The 17,617-nt window shown below is 40.9% G+C and overlaps 1 protein-coding gene across 2 annotated transcripts; it reads left to right on the top strand.

The window, feature by feature from the left end:
* The first annotated feature begins 1,342 nt into the window (after positions 1-1,342).
* cgna (cingulin a) lies at positions 1,343-14,462 on the top strand. 2 transcript variants are annotated; one of them, XM_077597609.1, is made up of 20 exons: positions 1,343-1,530; positions 5,635-6,445; positions 6,542-6,606; positions 7,045-7,114; positions 7,221-7,313; positions 7,766-7,887; positions 8,098-8,209; positions 8,290-8,502; positions 8,951-9,099; positions 9,276-9,396; positions 9,485-9,697; positions 9,799-10,020; positions 10,081-10,329; positions 10,735-10,905; positions 10,990-11,151; positions 12,024-12,197; positions 12,273-12,391; positions 13,035-13,143; positions 13,224-13,387; positions 13,785-14,462. In XM_077597609.1, exons 2-20 carry the CDS (start codon positions 5,645-5,647, stop codon positions 13,918-13,920), a joined length of 3,465 nt encoding a protein of 1,154 aa, XP_077453735.1. In that variant the 5' UTR covers positions 1,343-1,530; positions 5,635-5,644; the 3' UTR covers positions 13,921-14,462. The 2 variants fall into 2 exon arrangements, with proteins under 2 accessions (XP_077453735.1, XP_077453734.1); XM_077597608.1 differs by having other exon boundaries at positions 6,509-6,606.
* Positions 14,463-17,617: the final 3,155 nt, after the last annotated feature.

Below are 17,617 nucleotides of genomic sequence, written 5' to 3'. Positions count from 1 at the left end.
TTTTTTCAAGTGGCCCCAACTTTACACACGCATTTTACGCAGACGCCCAAACTAAAATCTCTGGCTTTCTTGTCTTCTGTGATCTTGTGTGACAATTTTGCATGCGCTCGCTGCGTCTGAAGTTCCTTGCCAGGCAGATGGGTTCTCCTGGATCGTCTTAAGGGTCATCGAACGCTTATTTGGGGCCCTTCACCTGCCCAAGTAACAGCTATCCCCTCAGTTTGAAGAGAAGTCTTTCCAAAATGAACACTCGAAAAAACTGGTAGATTTTCCTAGAGCCAAGTGAAGAGCCCATAACCGGTGCGTGATACACTACGTCCAGTTTCTCGAGCGTAAAGAGAGAGTGAGTAGGGGAACCACACTGATCAGAGAAGTTGTGCGCACAGATTTTGAAAAGTGAGAAGTCCACTTTTTTGGGAGGGAGAGGGTGTGTCTTTCTCGAATGGGCGGGTTTAAGGATTAACCAACCTTTATCACTGTTTATTATCAACATTATAGTACACTATGCTTTGAGTTTGATTTATTTAATAAAGGTACAGTACATATTAATGAAAATCTAGCAAATGTATAAATCATCTGAACCACAAACACAGGTTACTGCTCTTAACACTCATCTTATGCCATTGATATCGATAGATATCCAATTAATTAAAAAAGTTTAAAAAAAAAAGAGATGACAAATAATAATAATATCATTATTCGTGAATAAATGGGTTAAAAGGCTCATGCCAGCCCGCACAGTTAAATTGTAGATTTGTTATACTAATACAATAAAGTATTAGAGATTTCTCCTAGTTTTTATATTTGGAAAATATTTGTTCTAAAATGTATAATTCTCATTTGTTTTCTAATTGTGTTGATGTTTTATTATTGTTTTTACCTTAGCATCACGATTTGTAGATCAAATTTACAATGCATTCATCACATTATATTTGTATATATTAAGAGCCCTTTTGGGGGAATGTTAGTAAAATATAAAAATACAATAATTATTTGCAATGGGCTTGATGAGAAAGTCTTAATGCTAGTTTGTGGAGAAAAAAAAACTACGCCATCTCCTGGCTAAAAATTGAAACTCACATGGACTTTGACCATTGTTCCTTTGTGCACTTGTTGTTAAAACTATCGTTATAGTTGTTATATATTTTTTTAATTTATTGCACTTGCAGTAAATTACTCAACTAATGTTCCTGATAATGTCAAAAGTCACTACTAGGCCACTGGCGTTTTAAAACTTGTTAAATGATTGACTCTAAGCTTTAACCAATAGGAAGTACCACCCATATGACGGCTCCCCGGCTACGTCGTCCAATCAAATGCCTCCTAGAGAAGCGGCTGGGCGGGATCATTCCATCCCGGACGAAGGTAACAGGTTGCTCCCGATTCATAACAATGAACTTGTTCAAACATCCATTTACGACGCTTTCTTGTTTATTTTTGGATCCGAGTCCGTGAAAAGAAAGTTATTATTTATCTCCGATAGGAACAGAAGTGAGGCGGACAAAAAGGGAAGCGCGGCAAGAGTACGAGGTAAGTTTTTGGGGTGACGTTAAATGGTGAGAACTACAGCAGCTGAGCTGTCAAGACGAGAGACACTGATTCCTTCCTTTTGCCACTTGAATCATTTATAACAAAGCTTGATTGGTTTTAAAGTCATCGTGATTGTTTATTTTCCTAGTTGTAACATTTGATCAGTTAAAAGCTTTAACTGAAGGGAGTTTTAACTTAAAACTCCCTTTGGCGTATGTCTCATACATAGATCACAATCATAGAAGTTGGTATTAATTAATAAACTAACAACTCGCCTGTGTTCCCATTGGGAATTTGGAGGATGTTAACAATTTACCATTAAACCTTAGGGAAAGCATTTTTGTCATTTTTGTAGTTTCCCCGTATAAGTACACTAAATAAATCACTGCACAATTGATCACCACTAAAATGGACAGTTTGAAGTGTTTGTGAAGTGTTGGATTTTTTTCTCCTTTTTTGTTTGAGGAGATGATGTAATATTCAATGGTTGAGGAAGTTTTAATATATAGTAGGCAGATACTTCATTGATTTCTCATCTGTACGGCATATGACAGACACTTGTGGAATGTGGGCAAAGGGAGTGTGTGCTCTAAAATGGTGTCACTTTGTTTACACTGAAGAGCCCTCTTTGTTTGTGCTAATGAATGTGTTTCTCTTTTTAAAAACAGGATAGATGGCTGTTTGTTGTGGGCAATAAAATGGAAAAACAAGTTTGCATCAGTTTGACCTATCTGCATACAAGTGATTTTGAATTATGGTATCACTGATGTATCAATCAAAAGACTATATTCAATGGATATCCTGCAAACATTACTTGCTTGGCAAATTAGGTGACTCATTGACATTCCCTGGCGCCAGAAATAAAGCAATAGTTTCACGCTCCACACCTTTTTTAATAACATAATTTTCCCCATCTTCTCGCGTGAACATTTGAGAATGAACTTCCTCTATTCGCATTTTTATAGCACTCATCTCGAGAGATAAAATTTGGTTTCACATAATGTCAGCATAAACAGCAGATTGTTATCGTTCGCCACACTAATCCAGTTTATGTCAAAGGATCGGCAGCACAGGTGTGTTTGCCATTTTCCTTAGGCCGAGTTCCACATGAGGTAAATACACCCTAGGAATTTTGTGCCAAATTCCTTTTCACTGTATAGTGCTAACCGTAATGTCCGAAAGTAGTTCCATGTGTAAAATATGTTTGTTTTTTTGGACAAGTCTTGTCACTCAACTAACTCTTTTCTCAAGTTAAATTTGTAACAAATTGTACAATTGGGTTGTTGGGGCACGTTTTAATATTTTCTCTGTGAATGCTCAATGTGGCAGAGACATATTTTGTCTGCCGAAAATTAGAAGAAGACTTTAATTCTCCTTTATTGCTGTCTGTTAGCATGTCTCATTTGAGTGAACCATTCAGTGTTGCTTGGTGTTGCTTGTGAAAAACACTTAACTTGTAGCCTTTTTCAATATGGAAAAGAAGTGGTTGTACTTTTAACTTGTAGCCTTTTTTAATGTGGGAAAGAAGTGGTTACAATGGATTCAAGGTTGTTTGTCCACTGCAGAGGTAATTTAGCATGCTAAATCTAGGCCACACTTTTATTTGGACCGTGTGAAAATGTGTGTCTGAAACAGCACATCACAATATCGGCCTTCTTTCCCGATTGACAGTCTTGCCATATGAAATTTTTCATTTAAAACCAAAATTTCATTTGAGTTGCAGTTTTATCTATCTGTTGTTGTAAATGTGGTTAGCGTGTCAGTCTCACAGTTCTGGGATAGAGGGTTTGATCCCAAGTGGGTCCTCACTGTATAGCATTGGCATGTTCTCCCCAGGCTTGTGTGGGTTTTCTCCAGGTACTCCGGTTTCCTCCCACATCCCAAAAACATGCAGGCGATGCTGGTTGAGCACTCTATATTGCCCCTGGGTATGACTGTGGGCGTTGTTTATCATGTGCAATGTGATTGACTGGCCACCTTTTTAGGGTGTCCCCTGCCTGGTGCCTGTAGTTTGCTGTGATAGGCTCCAGCACCCTCCTGCGACCCTTGTGAGGGTAAGGGGTTCAGAAAATGTATGAATGAATCCATATTTAGCTTTAGAAAACAACATGAAAAGTTCCAAACAAAGGTTGCAATATTGTTATGATATTGTCTATGCACAAAGAGGTCATGAACAATGGGGTTGTTTTGGGGGACCTCTTGTTTTTCCATTCTCGGAATTTCTGCCCCCCTTTTCCACCCTATATCAGCTGTACAATAGGATGACACCCGCCCCACCGCCCTCGCCCTTGTCCATTTTGAACTGCTTCAAAGCATTGACATAGAATAAATGACAAAGATAATATCGTCATCACTGCATTAAACATCCAACTAGCCAAGGCATGACCTCTGGTTTACATTCTGTCTTATAATGTTCCTTTAGTCTGTTGCTCAGGCTCGATAGCGTTTTGTTTGACCTTGCTACAAAGGCAGACCGTCTGCAGAATCTGCGCTCGGCTGCACAAATGCGATGCGACGCTGCTTCCTCTGTAGCTCCTAGGAGGCGGAAAAGAAATCGACGAACTGTGCACTAAATGTGATGATACAAAGTCACACCACAACCACTTAGACATTCTCAAAGGTTTTTTTCGCATATACTCCAATTTATTCCCGCCACCAAACTTTCTCTAAATATATGCAAAGGTCACAGATATCACTTTTTTAAGGTGTATGCCATGCTACTCTTTCTTTTAATCATACTGTGTTCTCTTAACCTGGAATTGAAATGCTAAAGAAGTACTATAGTAATTCTCCAGCATTTGCACCTGTTTCATGCATAAGGTTGAAATGGGAGTGTTATATGTATAGGTTTTTGTTTTTGATTGCAAACATGTTTGTTTGCAATGACATTCGGTTTTGAATTTGGCACACGGCGTTCCATATTAAAGAAGTACTTGTGCCCACTAATATAGGGAGCACTTTGATAATTTCCCACTTCCCGGATCCCACATTAGGCATACAGTATAAAAATAAAGCATTATATACAGTAAATATAAATATATACATGCATTTGCTTTGGTTTAGTACAATAATTTTGTCAAAGTCGGCCTCCTCGCCTGGTTCTCAATTGACTTTTATTTTCACGCCACTCAGCATCTAGCTAATTGAGAGGCATTTTGCTTAGCGTAGGGTCAAAGGTAGCCTTATTTGCTTGTGTTTTACCCAAGGGATAATATCAACATTGTTACCTAACATGAGAGATGCATGATTCTTCAATGTAACACTACGGAGGTATGGGTGCATGATGACTTCGGGAACATGAAACTCCCAATTCAACAAATAGCGTAGACCTTTTTAAGGAAGAAAAGTGGATAAATAAACACCAATGGGTTAACGCTTGCTTTGAATGTTGTTGGTAAAAAGGTAGGAAGAGTGAGATAGCTTAAGTATGTGGCCTAGTTGCTCTGCTCAGACGAAAGTGATACATGGGTGTGTGCTTTCAGGTTAATCACTAATGTGGAGCGCTGAGCACAAAGTCCACACAAGCAAGTGCTACTTTGTGTGAACCTTGTATCCTGCAAGTTGCTGTCAGACAGGAAAAAAACGGACTTTATTAAATATTAAGTACTCAACTTGCACATTTGGGGGATTTCTTCTATAAGCTTCGAGCTCATAATCCAAATCCAAAAAGTGATTATATGGAAAGTGTTTTAAATGTTTAGCAAAACTGGTCCTGCCAATTTTGTTGGTGGGTTTTTTTAAAATCCTGACTATACACCTCCCATTATGAGCTGTGACCTCTTTTTATGTTTAAATAAATACTACTACACTGGTTAAAAAGAAATGATTTTAAAAATTGTTAACTTTGAAAATACAAGTCAACCAACTGCAGACAACTGAGCTAAAAAGCCTTGCTGACAGGTCTGTTGCCAGTTTGCTCTTTTAAAGGCATTTTGCCTTATTTTTACTGGTCTAAAAATATGGGCGTCGGTTCGGCAAAACTTCTTTAGAAAAATGGATTTGGATCACAACTCAAAAAATCACTATTGGGATATCCCTATATTCACGTAATCCCAAAATCTGGTCTAAATGAAGTGGTTGCATTTTATTCTCTGTTCTCGCCAGTGTTGACAGCATGAACACCAGGCAGAGTATCCCAGTGGACCACGGTGTCCAGATCCGCTTCATCAAAGAGCTTCATGATTCCCGTGGAGGCGGAGGGCAACCTGGGTCTCAAGCCAAGCCGAAGTCTCAGACATCCTCCAAATATGGCGTGGCAGTCCGGGTGCAGGGCATCGCCGGACAGCCCTACGTGGTCCTGAAAGATGGCAAAAAGGGTGACTCGTACGGAGTTCAGCTCAGGAGTCAGTACAGTAGCCTACCCCGCAGGAGGGAGAATGGGGATCTGGAAACGCAGGGCGCAGATGATGGAGGAGCGCTACGGCGCGCCCAATCCCATGGATCACTCCTGGACAGAGATGGGGAAGGAGGGGGTGGCGATGAGGAGTTTCAGCTGTCTCGACCTCCGGGGGATGGGAAATCTGGCAGCTACGGCAACCTGGACAGCGGGCTGGGAGTACGAGGAGAAAGAGAACCAGCTCACAATATGTGGGATGGTTCTCATAAGGCAAGATTTAACGGCTCAGTGGGGTCTCTGAGTGAGAGACAGCATTCTTCGAGCCCGCCCCAGCAGGGCAACCACCTTGTAAACAGGTTTGACGATGGCATAAGTGGAAGTGGGCAGCGAGGCTTATCGCCTTCCCGGGGCGCCCGAGCTGTGCACCCTCGAACCACCGCCAACCAGCGCGTCTCGCCATCGCATTCTAATCAAAGCAGCCCGGCACGCAGCCACAACTCTCCCAACGGTGCCCCCGCACGGTCAGCTCATCAAGAGCAGTCAACGGGAAGATATGTGGCTGATGAGACAGAGCTTCGAGTAAGAATGAATTGAGTTTCAGTCAGTGCTCGAATCCTCATTTAACAATAATTTCATCTATAGCTTAAGGTAACCCCTGATCTTTTGCTGGACCAGAGTGCAGAAATGAGCAGAGAAGAGGAGCAGCTCATGCAGACTGTTTATAGCATCATCAGAGAAGGGTATGCACCTTTTTTTTCACCTTTTTTAGATGATGATGTCCGTTTTTATGCTTGAATTCCTCCATCTTTTAAATCTTCCCTCCCACAAACTGTGGCATCCTTTTCTAACCCCCAGAATCTTGTTTCCTTCAGGGAACTGATTGACTGATCTATCTTTCCAATATTGTTCTTCCACCTTTCTTATGTTAATATACTCTCAGATCCACCCATCCTTCAAAACATCATTTATCTGTTCTTCATGTTCATTTGATCCATCCATGCCACAACATCTAATGGTTTTCTCCCTCTTTCATTCAGTTTGCTTCATTTAAGTACAATTAAATTTACTGCTTCTACTACTGTTAATGTTGTAGCAATTGATTTTTGTCATTAAATAATATATTTTCCCCATTAATCACATATATTTCTTCTCTCTTCCTGCCCTCCCTTCTTCCTCAGGTCCAATGAGAGTGATGTTGCCATCAAGCAGAAAGTCAACATGATCTGTCAAAGGCTTCACAACCTTCAGGTGTGCTTTTGAGAAATATCAAATTTATTCTCTCTTTATTACATAAAAAGTAACAGATGTCAAAGAGTGTTCACAAGTTAACATGTCTTCAATACATCCTTACCAGCACAATGACGCATCCTTGGATCTGATGAGAGAAAAGAGGTCCCTTGAGAGGAAAGTGGCGGAACTTCAGAATGCTATACAAGAGCACAGAAGGGTAGGTGGAGCGTAGCACACACTTCACGACGTTTGTGTAGCTCTCCTTGAAAACACTCACCATGCGAGGAATGATGTGGCGGGGTGGGGGGATTACTCTTTCAGTGTTTATGCCATTTTAACAATCCTAACCAGGAGGGCTTGTGCTACTGTGGAGTGTACTTCAAATTAATCCATGTATTAATCCTTTAAATCCTCTTCGCTGGTCACCAACATGCACGCGCACACACACAAGAATGTTACCTCCCGTAATGACTCTTTAGATATTGTTTTAAGGAAGTTGGAAGCTTCTTAATCTCTAATAGCCCATAATATTTTACTAATCCTTATTGCATATTGAGTTTGGGGGGTTGCAATTGCATCAGCTTTAACATTTGCTATAAGCTAATAGTTTATGCTTGAAAGGTCCAGTGTTCCACTGCTCATTAATTTATCATCTGTACTTGTGTATAGGGATCCCTCACCCGCTCTGATAAAGTTTTGCAAGCTGAGCTGGACTCCTGCTTGGATGCAAATGTGCAACTGGAAGAAACGCTGGCCCGGTCAAAGAAGGAACTTCATGAAACCCAGTCTGAGTGAGAAACACAATATTCATTCACACTCATGGTGAGAGGGGATGATGGATGGATACCATAAGAGAAGAAATATGCTGCTTGAAGCTGCGCAGGATGCCAGTCAAGGCATTAAAATGAAGGACTGTTCTGCATAAATTTGCACGTGCGCAACTGCTGAGGTACTGATTTGTACTCAATCACTCATTATTTACACCGTGTGTTCTCTTGTAGACTGACTCAGATACGTATAGAAAGAGAGAATGCCGAGGCTCAAGCAAGAGAGATGGAGGACCAGCTGGCTGGGCTCCAAGATGAACTGAGAAGAGAAAATGGAAACAAGACGGTACAACAACGGCACGCCTAAAGTTGCAATTTGACGTCATAGTAGGTTTGAGATGTGGCACGGCTCGGGTGTGTTTGCAGGACGTGATGACGCTGGAGGCTGAAATGATGGAGGTGTGTCGTCTGAAGCAGAAGCTGGAGGAGACGCTCAGGCAACGGGAGAGAGAACTGACGGCACTGAAAGGAGCGCTTCAAGATGAAGTGGCCACACACGATAAGGAGACCGAGGCACTGCGAGAGCAGTACCGCGTCGACATGGAGAAACTGAGGAGCAGCATGGAACAGGTGTCTCAGGTAGACCCGAGCGTAAACGGCAACTACTACGTATATAAAAATGTAGATAGCAGCCAGACGCATACAAAGCAAATGAAAGATTTTTTTTAAATTTGTGCTGGTTGATTGATCTATTCAGAAGACTAATTAAAGGTTATTTTTCTAGGTGATTTTGATTTTAAATTCAGTTAAAAAAAGATTTAGTAAAAGAATGTCTTTAAATTAGTCAGTGTCATTACTGTCATGAGGTTAAAAAAGCAAATTGGAGTCAGGATGGGGAAAAATAGGGGACTCAGATTTCATTCTTGATCTTGGACTTTAGCCTTTAAAGTACTACTTATTGTGATTTTATATCTCCTTCAAATACCTAGCTGGACCTCACTCAATATTTTACTATTTTGCACTTGGCGCCTCCATTTTGTTGTACAATGACAATTAAGGTGTTCTTCCACTCTCTCCTTTCTTTCAGTCTCACGCAGGGATCGAGGCTGAGCGCTTGCGCGTAAATTCCTCAGTTCGCACTCTGCAGCAACAGTTAGAGGATTGCAGGGATGAGAGCAGCCATTGGATGGAGCAGTTTCACAACACCAGAGATGAATTGCGCTCTTCAAAGCAAGAGTAAGTTAACAGACTTGACATAGGCCTGCTGCATGGATGGTATTGCAAAATATTGATTCTGATTCCTGATTTTGCTTAATAACACAATGTTTTAATCAATCCAAAGCAACTAATAAATTATATTGTCATACACCAAATACTATTGCATTAAGAGTCTGTGTTTGCTTGCATTTTAGACTTATGCAAGCCCGATTGGAAAAAGAGGAAAGCGAGGAAGAGTTGAAAGAGCTCCAAGACAAAGTGAACACAATGAAACAGAAGATGCCGGACCCCAATCAGGCACAGACTTTAAACCAGGTGCAAGAGTATACTCACACATGCTGAAATGTGCAAAAAGGATCTAGAAGATAGCTAAAAGCATTGTGTTGGATGTGATCTTTTGTAGGAGCTCGAGCGTCGAAGTGCTGATCTGCAGAAGGCAAAGTCGGAAGTGGAGAAGCGCAGGATAGAATTTGATAAAAAAGTGATGGAGACTATCTCGGTGAAAAAAGCTCATCAGGAGCAAGAGGCAGAACTAAAATATGAGATTGACCGACTAAAGAACCAGCTGCAGAGGACCAAAGATGAATTGGTCAAGGCACAGGAGAAAAACAAAAAGGTTAGCTTCTAAAATGAACTGGAAATAACTGAATGCATGTTTTGTAAACACTCGTGTATTACGTATTTTTATATTCTTTCCCTTGATATTCTATCCTACAGCTCCCAGACCCAGCAACCCTCTCTGAAATGGAACAGAATCTTAATGAAGCACAAAATGAAGCCAGCCAACTCAAAGAAAAACTTTCATCCACTGAGGAGGAGCTAGAGGCTAGTAAATCTCGTTTGAATAGATCTCAGCTAGACCTGAAGTCTTTAGAGGATGCCCAGAAGGAGCAGACTCAGAACAGCACGCGTCTGAAGGAAAAACTGTCTCGTTTAGAGGTAAGCTTTCATCATTCCCAGCCTGATATCAGCCAGAATGATTGACTATCTTGTCTTCAGGCTCAGTTGCTGACCAGCAACGCAGAGAGCTCAGAGGCCGAGCTTGCCCTTCACACAGAACTGAGGGGCTTGAGAACCGAGCTTGATGAGGAGAAGAGAAAAACCTCCCGCCTGACGCAAGAGCAACGTGAACTCGGCCAACGAGTGGAGGACTCTGAGAAAGAGAAGGAGGCGCTCAAAGAGACCATCAACCAGGTGGATGGGCTCAAACGACAGCAGGAGAGAGCTCTGGAGAAAATCAACAAGGAGGTATGTTGGCCAAAAGGCCAAGTAGAACAACTTGTACATGTGGGTGAATGTTATAGTACAGTCTTGCGACAACATCCAGTTTTGCCCTTTGAAACCTTTTTTCTTTCCTTTTTCCTCCCACATTCCAAAGATGCATGGTAGGCTGATTGGACACTCAAAATTGCCCCTAGGTATTAGTGTGAGTGTGAATGGTTGTTTGTCTCCTTGTGCCTTGCGATTGGCTGGCCACCAATTCAGGGTGTCCCCCGCCTCTGACCCAAAGTCAGATGGGATAGGCTCCAGCACCCCCACGGCCCTAGTATGGATAAAGCGTTTCAGAAAGTGAGACGAGTGCTAAAAAAGTCCCCCCTTTTTTAATCCCTCCTTTGCCATCTGTTTTATCTCGCCCTTGGTTTTTGCCGTCAGTTTGAGTCCCTCACAATATCCTCAAGAGGCGAGGCGCAGACTCTCAAGGTTCAACTGGAGGAGCAGAAAGAACGCGCACGCAAAGAAATGCAGGAGGTGCAACGTCACGGTAGCGACGCTCAAACCGAATTGGACAGAAGTCACACAAATCTGAGGCGACTGGAGGAGGAGGTGAGTGCCAAGCACAAAGCGTCAAAGGCAGGTGAACAGAGAGTTTGGCACGACCGTTTCTAAAATGAACGCGACTCCGAGCAGCTGTCACGGCAGAAGAAGGAGCTCCTGCTGGCATGTGAGGAGAGAGACAACCACCAGCTCGATAAAGAAATGCTAACCAACAGACTACGCCACCTTGAGGCAGAGTCCGAGGCAAACAAGAGCGGAGTCAACGAAAAGACCAGAGAAATTCGTATCCTGGAGGTAGAGTTTGTGTATTTGTTTGTCTCTGCGGTTAGGATGCGAGGAGAATGAAGCATGCAAGCGGAATTATAAAGAGAAAATATGCAGTGCTAGTTGAATAAGACATGAGGGCTCATAGATAACATTTTCAGTGTTACTTAGTTGGAGTAGAAGAACTGATTTAACCCGTTTTATCATCATTTATGGTGATGGTAATAGAAAAACCATCAATTTTATTTGAGCTAATGAGCTGATTTTAGTCAAAGATTAAATATATAAGCCAATAAGCTATTATTTTAGAATAAGTGACAGTTACGGAAAGTCCTGAAAGGTTAAGGTAAGTTTTGTGTAATCATTAACATTGGAAATTTTACTCAAATCAAAGCATAGCACATTCTCCCGAATTTTGTTCACACCATCATATCATCAACCCATAGTTATTCCCATAGTCATTGCAGAAATTTAATGAATCCCTTTTCTATGTTTGGCTCACTTGAGATTGTCAGTTCTACGTTAGACCTTTTTGGCCATAATGTTTGTCGACAGCAGAGGGCGTTAAGACATGAACCCAAAATAGAATAGTACTACATAGTCCTTTTTTTAATCGCCCATGATATTCACATGTCACTCCAGCATAGAGAAAATATAGCCAAATATGGTAATACATTAGAATAACTGGATAGAATAAATGATATGTAATAGTAGTAGTATTAAGTGCAGGAATGTCAGTATTTTCAGAACAGGCAAAGAAGCTTGATGAGTCCTGTTTATCCAAACATCAGCCAGTGATGCTGGTGTTATTGTTGCATTAGTGATTAGCTAAGGGGTGGTTTTATTTATGTATTTGTCATTTTATATTTGCACTCATTTCAGAGTTGTGCTCCTATTTTCAGGAAAAGTTGAAGCGCCTCCAACTGGACCTGGAGGAGGAAAGGGGCAGCGCTGAGATGTTGACAGAGCGTATGTCGAGAAGCAGAGACCAGATTGACCAACTACGCTCGGAACTCATGCAGGAACGCTCGTCTAAACAGGATCTCGAGTTGGATAAGAACGGCATGGAAAGACAAGTATGTGCGCTTTAAACATGACCAATTTTTAGCATCTCGGGTTGTTGGGCCTTAGCCATTTTCCTGTTGCGGCAGCTCAAGGAGTTGAGGGGTCGCGTCGCAGACATGGAAGGCCAGACTCGCTCCTCAGCCGGGGCCTCGCAGCTTGAGAGCAAAATCCAGGAACTCGAGGAACGTCTCCACACTGAGGACAGGTACTCTTTGCGGTCTTGTGATCAAATTCGACTAACTTCAAGAAATTGGCCAAATTAACTGTCCAGGAAATTGAACATTCCAAATCAACAAACTACCTTTTAACCCTTTAGAGAGTAAGTGTTTATTTTTGTTAATTAAAAAAAAATTGGGACACTTAAGACCTTTAACCCTTTAGAGGGCAATTGAATATTTTTGCTCATTTATCAGACTTAAATATGGGTGCTTATTATCGTATGTTTACATACATTTTTAATCATTATTGTGCCACCCGATCGTGCACCCTGACAAGCATAAGCTTATGTATTATGTATCTTAGTCTTGTTTTATTGCATGCTCTTCCCCTGGCTGCGTGGGTTTTGCCTGGGTACTTTGGTTTGCTCCCCCATCCCATGAACAAATGTTCATTCGCCCTCCTCCCAGTCTTAATGCATTGGATGGCTAGCGCCGTTAATAGCAGGCAATGAGTTAAATGCGTGCCCTGTAAGGGTTTAAAAAAAACATAATTTTTACATGCAAGGGTTAACATTCTTTTCAATGGTTTGTTTTTATCCCCTACCAGATATTTAGATTTAACTTCTTTTTTTTTCACCTCCTCATTTTGTGTAAGAAATAAACTGAATTGTAATATGGTATCACCTGTAGGGAGAAGAATTCTCTTTTGGCTTCCCAGCGTCGTCTGGAGAGGAAGCTTAAAGAGTTAAACATCATGTTGGACGAAGAGCGAGAAACTCACACTGAACAGAAGGACCAGGTTAGCATTTTCTCAATCTTCTTAGTTCTGACACAGCAGGGGAGCGCTCATCTGCCGCCCTCCTCTTTGTCGCCTCGCAGCTTGTGCTAAAGGTGAAGGCTCTGAAGAGGCAGGTGGACGAGAGCGAGACCGAGTTGGAGAGGATCGACACACTGAAGAGGAAGGCTCAGAGAGACATGGAGGAACAGATGGAGCTCAAAGACGCCTTGCAGTCACGGGTTAGCGCTTTGGAAACAGAACTCAAGTAAGCCATGCCAATTTTTTCTATGCCATTACTTGAATTCAACTGACAGTCATTAACATGGGCTTGCTTAACACATTCCTCACACACCTGGAACAGTGTGATGTATTTCGATATATGCTTTAGTCATTTCAACACATGCCTACATGGTTAGATTACTCATAATAAACCCTCAGGGGCCGTTCTAGGCCAGACAGGTACATCCCCAATGTTTTACCTCACGTGGGCACCAGAAGGCGACATTTTCAGAATACTACGTCCCCTTTACCATTCCCACACGCCCCAAAAATTGAAAAAACAAAATCACAGCCAATTTTCAAATACTGTCCCATTAGTTACAGATCAGCCACTCGTTGATGCCTATACTTCACCCAGACATTTATTTTCTTTCACGTTGCAGAAGGAAAACCCAGGCCACTATGCGTCCCGCTTTCGATTCATCTGCCTTTAGCTCGGACGACGATGACAGTATTTACGACTCGTCCACCATCACATCCATTCTCACAGAGGGAAACCTTCAGACCAGCTCTTGTTGAAAGAAGTGTAACACACCGTTTCGACAACTTAAGCTGAGGCAATAATGGTACAGCAAACGCACTACAGACTAAGAGGGAGTGTTAGAAAGGTTAGTGGGTAAACCATTCTCTACATGGGAGTGAATTGAAGGAAGCCAAACTTCCTAAGGTGGCTTCCTTAAAGGGTTGGTACAGAAGTAGACTGAAAAATGAACAGTGAGCTAGCTCTATTGCTGCTCAATTTTTTTCTGCTATTTTTCTTCAATATTTTTCTGCATGTTGATGCAACATAAAGGCCAGTGTTTTCTATGCATTCATACTGAGTCACAGAATAAATGTTTCGAAATGCCAGCAATAATCAGGAGAATTTTTATACATTTATTTCACGTCTAGTTTCTGATTGTCTTAATTTTGTAACCAGTTTGAAAAATCAGCACTCAAGAACATTTTTTGCACTGTTTGTATTTTTGTTTGTCAAATTTAAAGCAGGATATTAATTGGGGGTGCCTATGTATGTTGTAACTGCTGTTCAGAAAAATATAATTTTTCGTGATTTACTAGTAGTGATTTTGTGCATTTTGGTCCAATTTTTTCCATTATGTTTCGTTTAATAAGGTGTGGCACATGCACTTAAAAATCTCACTCCAAGAGAAAGAGCAGATGGATGCACCAACCGTATTTTTGTGAGTTTTAGCACTGAAGTTTTACAACATTGTATGTTAATTTAACTTAAAGGAGTAGTAAAATAGGGAACAACAGACAAAATAAACAGCTGTTGATGTCACATTAGACTTTTTGGGAAAACTGCAGCCTAAAAAACAACAACATAACAAGCAGTTGGCAGTCAGAGTGAAAAAAAAGACATAAAGCGCACTTCATTGTAAGTTTCACTCCCAACCAAACTGAAAAAAAAGTGCAACTTATAGTCCAGAAAAACGGTAATTTTCCAAAAGAAAAATTCAGTTTGCCACGATAAAAACATTTTCCCAGTCCTGCAAGATATTTTGCTGTGTCAGGTGTTAGCAGTGTTATTGCAGGGCATGTTTGTTCTCCCAAGTCGAAGGACACGGCGGGCAGAGCTATCGAACGTCACTCACTGTTGACAGTCTATCACGTTCACCTGCCTCATCACTAAGATGTGATGTGGCGAGACTGCTCGTCACCAAGTGTCTTTTTAATTACGTCACAACCATTTCTCCAACTCGTCAACTTTTGTGACTCGCAATTCCTCCCCCTGATATTTTCTTCCATGCAACTCAGACCTAGTCATCTATTGTTAGACCTAACGTTATATATTCTCTGAGGTGTCAAATAACTTAGTATGTTTTTTCATGGGTTCAACTACAACTCACTTTCAGCTGTTATTGATCTATTAGCCTCAAATGGATGATAAATAAATAGATATGCTATCATCATAAAGTAGTTCCCTCAAACAGTTTCATGACTCAAATTGATTACCAAATGCTTAGAATTGTAAACCAACGTGAGAAAAAAAATCACCACAATGCTTTACCGCAGGAATGGTAAAAAATGTTGTGTTTGCACCAAACTACTTTTTGACAATATGGCCAAAACAGTTTGTTTTAGTTGTCATTAGTCCTCTACTTTAATTTTTTATTCCAAGTCAACTTTGTCGTCTTGAGTGGTTAGCACGTCGGCCTCACAGCTCTGGGGTCTTGGGTTCAAATCCAGGTCAGTCCACCTGTGTGGAGTTTGCATGTTCTCCCTGGGCCTGTGTGGGTTTTCTCTGGGTACTCCGGTTTCCTCCCACGTTCCAAAAAAACATGCATGGTAGGATGATTGGACACTCTAAATTGCCCCTAGTGTGAGTGTGCATAGTTGTCCTTTGTCTCCTTGTGCCCTGCGATTGGCTGGCCACCAATTCAGGGTGTCCCCCAGCTCTGTCATGGGTCAGCTCAGATAGGCTCCAGCACCCCCCGCGACCCTAGTGAGGATAAAGCGGTTCAGAAAAGGAATGAATAATAACTTTGTCGCCTCGCTCCTTTTCATTTTCAAGCAGTCGACTTTAGAGCTTCCATTGTCATGTGCTGCTGTCCTGGACTCTTATCTCATGCTGCAGGATCGTTTTCGTTTATCATGATTGGCACACACACACACCAAAAACAATCCCCCGCAAAACAATCCAAACAATTCCCCTGGGTTGCTGTCACCTTTTGAAGGAGACGTGTTCAACCACATGATTCTTATCCAGCTCAGCCTTGTTGCATCTTGGTGATGCTTTTGTTGCCTTTTTTGGTTTATTTTTGCTCAAAGCTTTACCAAATACATAACGAGACCTGCAAAGAAACAGGCGGAGATTTATTTATTCAACACAATCAGTGAGCCTGTTTTTTCAGCTCTAGCCAGAAAATCTTTTATTTCGTGCCAATGCACTTGATAACATCAACACTGATATCCTCATATTTTAAATATAGGAATGACAGTTGCAAGGAACCAGTATTAGATTTCAAGTTTACATATGTTCACTTTAAACCTCATGTAGTTCTTTGTGACTGTAAAAATACACGTATGAAGTAGGATTAAAGCTTTTTAAAATGTTGAATACAAAATACCTAAACAGTAAAACTATAAAACATGGATATGACAATAATAACAAAAGAATAGCAGTTGTGACTCCTTGTTCTTGTTAAATTAAAACTTAAAATCTCTCGAGATGTTTTGTGTGACAACTGCTAATTACCTCAGAGTATAATTATGCAAAATATGTAAAGAAACAAAAAATCAAATATACAAAGTAATCGTATTCCCAAATGTTGTACTTCAAGGTGCATATGAATGAATATATACGAAATACTCTGCAAACCAGAATTGAAATCATTCAAGTCGACTCACAAAAATAACTGCTCTAAAAATGTTATATATTTTAGCATTTAGTCCCTATCACTGTTTGATATTTTTACGTGTAAATATCTGAACGTGCCATTGATTTACTGATAAACTATTTGTATTTATAACAGTGAAAACATTTGCACGATGAATATACAAATTGTATTCAAGTCCAAAGTCAATTTATTTTAATCTGAAGATTTTCCCTTGGAAAAAAAACTCAATTATAACAACCTACATTTTACCATTGTTTTTTGACCTTATAAACTGTACTCAGTGTATCCAAATGCAATTTTAAAAGAAAAATTAAGTACTAAAACATCTTGTGAGGGGAGTATATATACTTCTGGGCTGCTAATATTTCCTGTGAAGCTTTGTCACAAAAATCCACCCCCAATAAAACATTGAAAAGTATTCACAACGTCACACCTTTACTACCAACTGTTGATGATACTCCACCACCCATCCAGCATAGCCAAACCTGCACACTACCAGTTCTGCTGGTGTAGTATGAATTCGAGGTGGACATTCTTTCTCAGGGCGGGGAGGGAGTTTCCATAGCATCCCTGCTTTCCCACACAATGTGAGATACTATGTCAAGCATGTACTATGGCACCCTACTGTTATAATACGTATGCTTGTTGTTGTTGTTATAGATGCATCATTTTAGGCTTGTCATTACATAGCACTTAACGTCACAAACTATATTTAGCGTGCGTGCTTTTCAAATTGATTCAACCTAATGGTTTGTCTACTTTTCCGGGTGTAATCAAGTTGACTGAACTTAAAAGTATTCTTCTGTGGAAATGCTATTCTTCTGTCCCTGTTGGGTTGCAGGAAGCACATACCACAAATTCCTGCAGCTACTTCA

Source organism: Stigmatopora argus, chromosome 4, assembly GCF_051989625.1.
Source record: "Stigmatopora argus isolate UIUO_Sarg chromosome 4, RoL_Sarg_1.0, whole genome shotgun sequence".
Taxonomy (NCBI): domain Eukaryota; kingdom Metazoa; phylum Chordata; class Actinopteri; order Syngnathiformes; family Syngnathidae; genus Stigmatopora; species Stigmatopora argus.
Note: the sequence above shows the minus strand (reverse complement) of the source record. Positions and strands in the feature narration are given on the sequence as shown.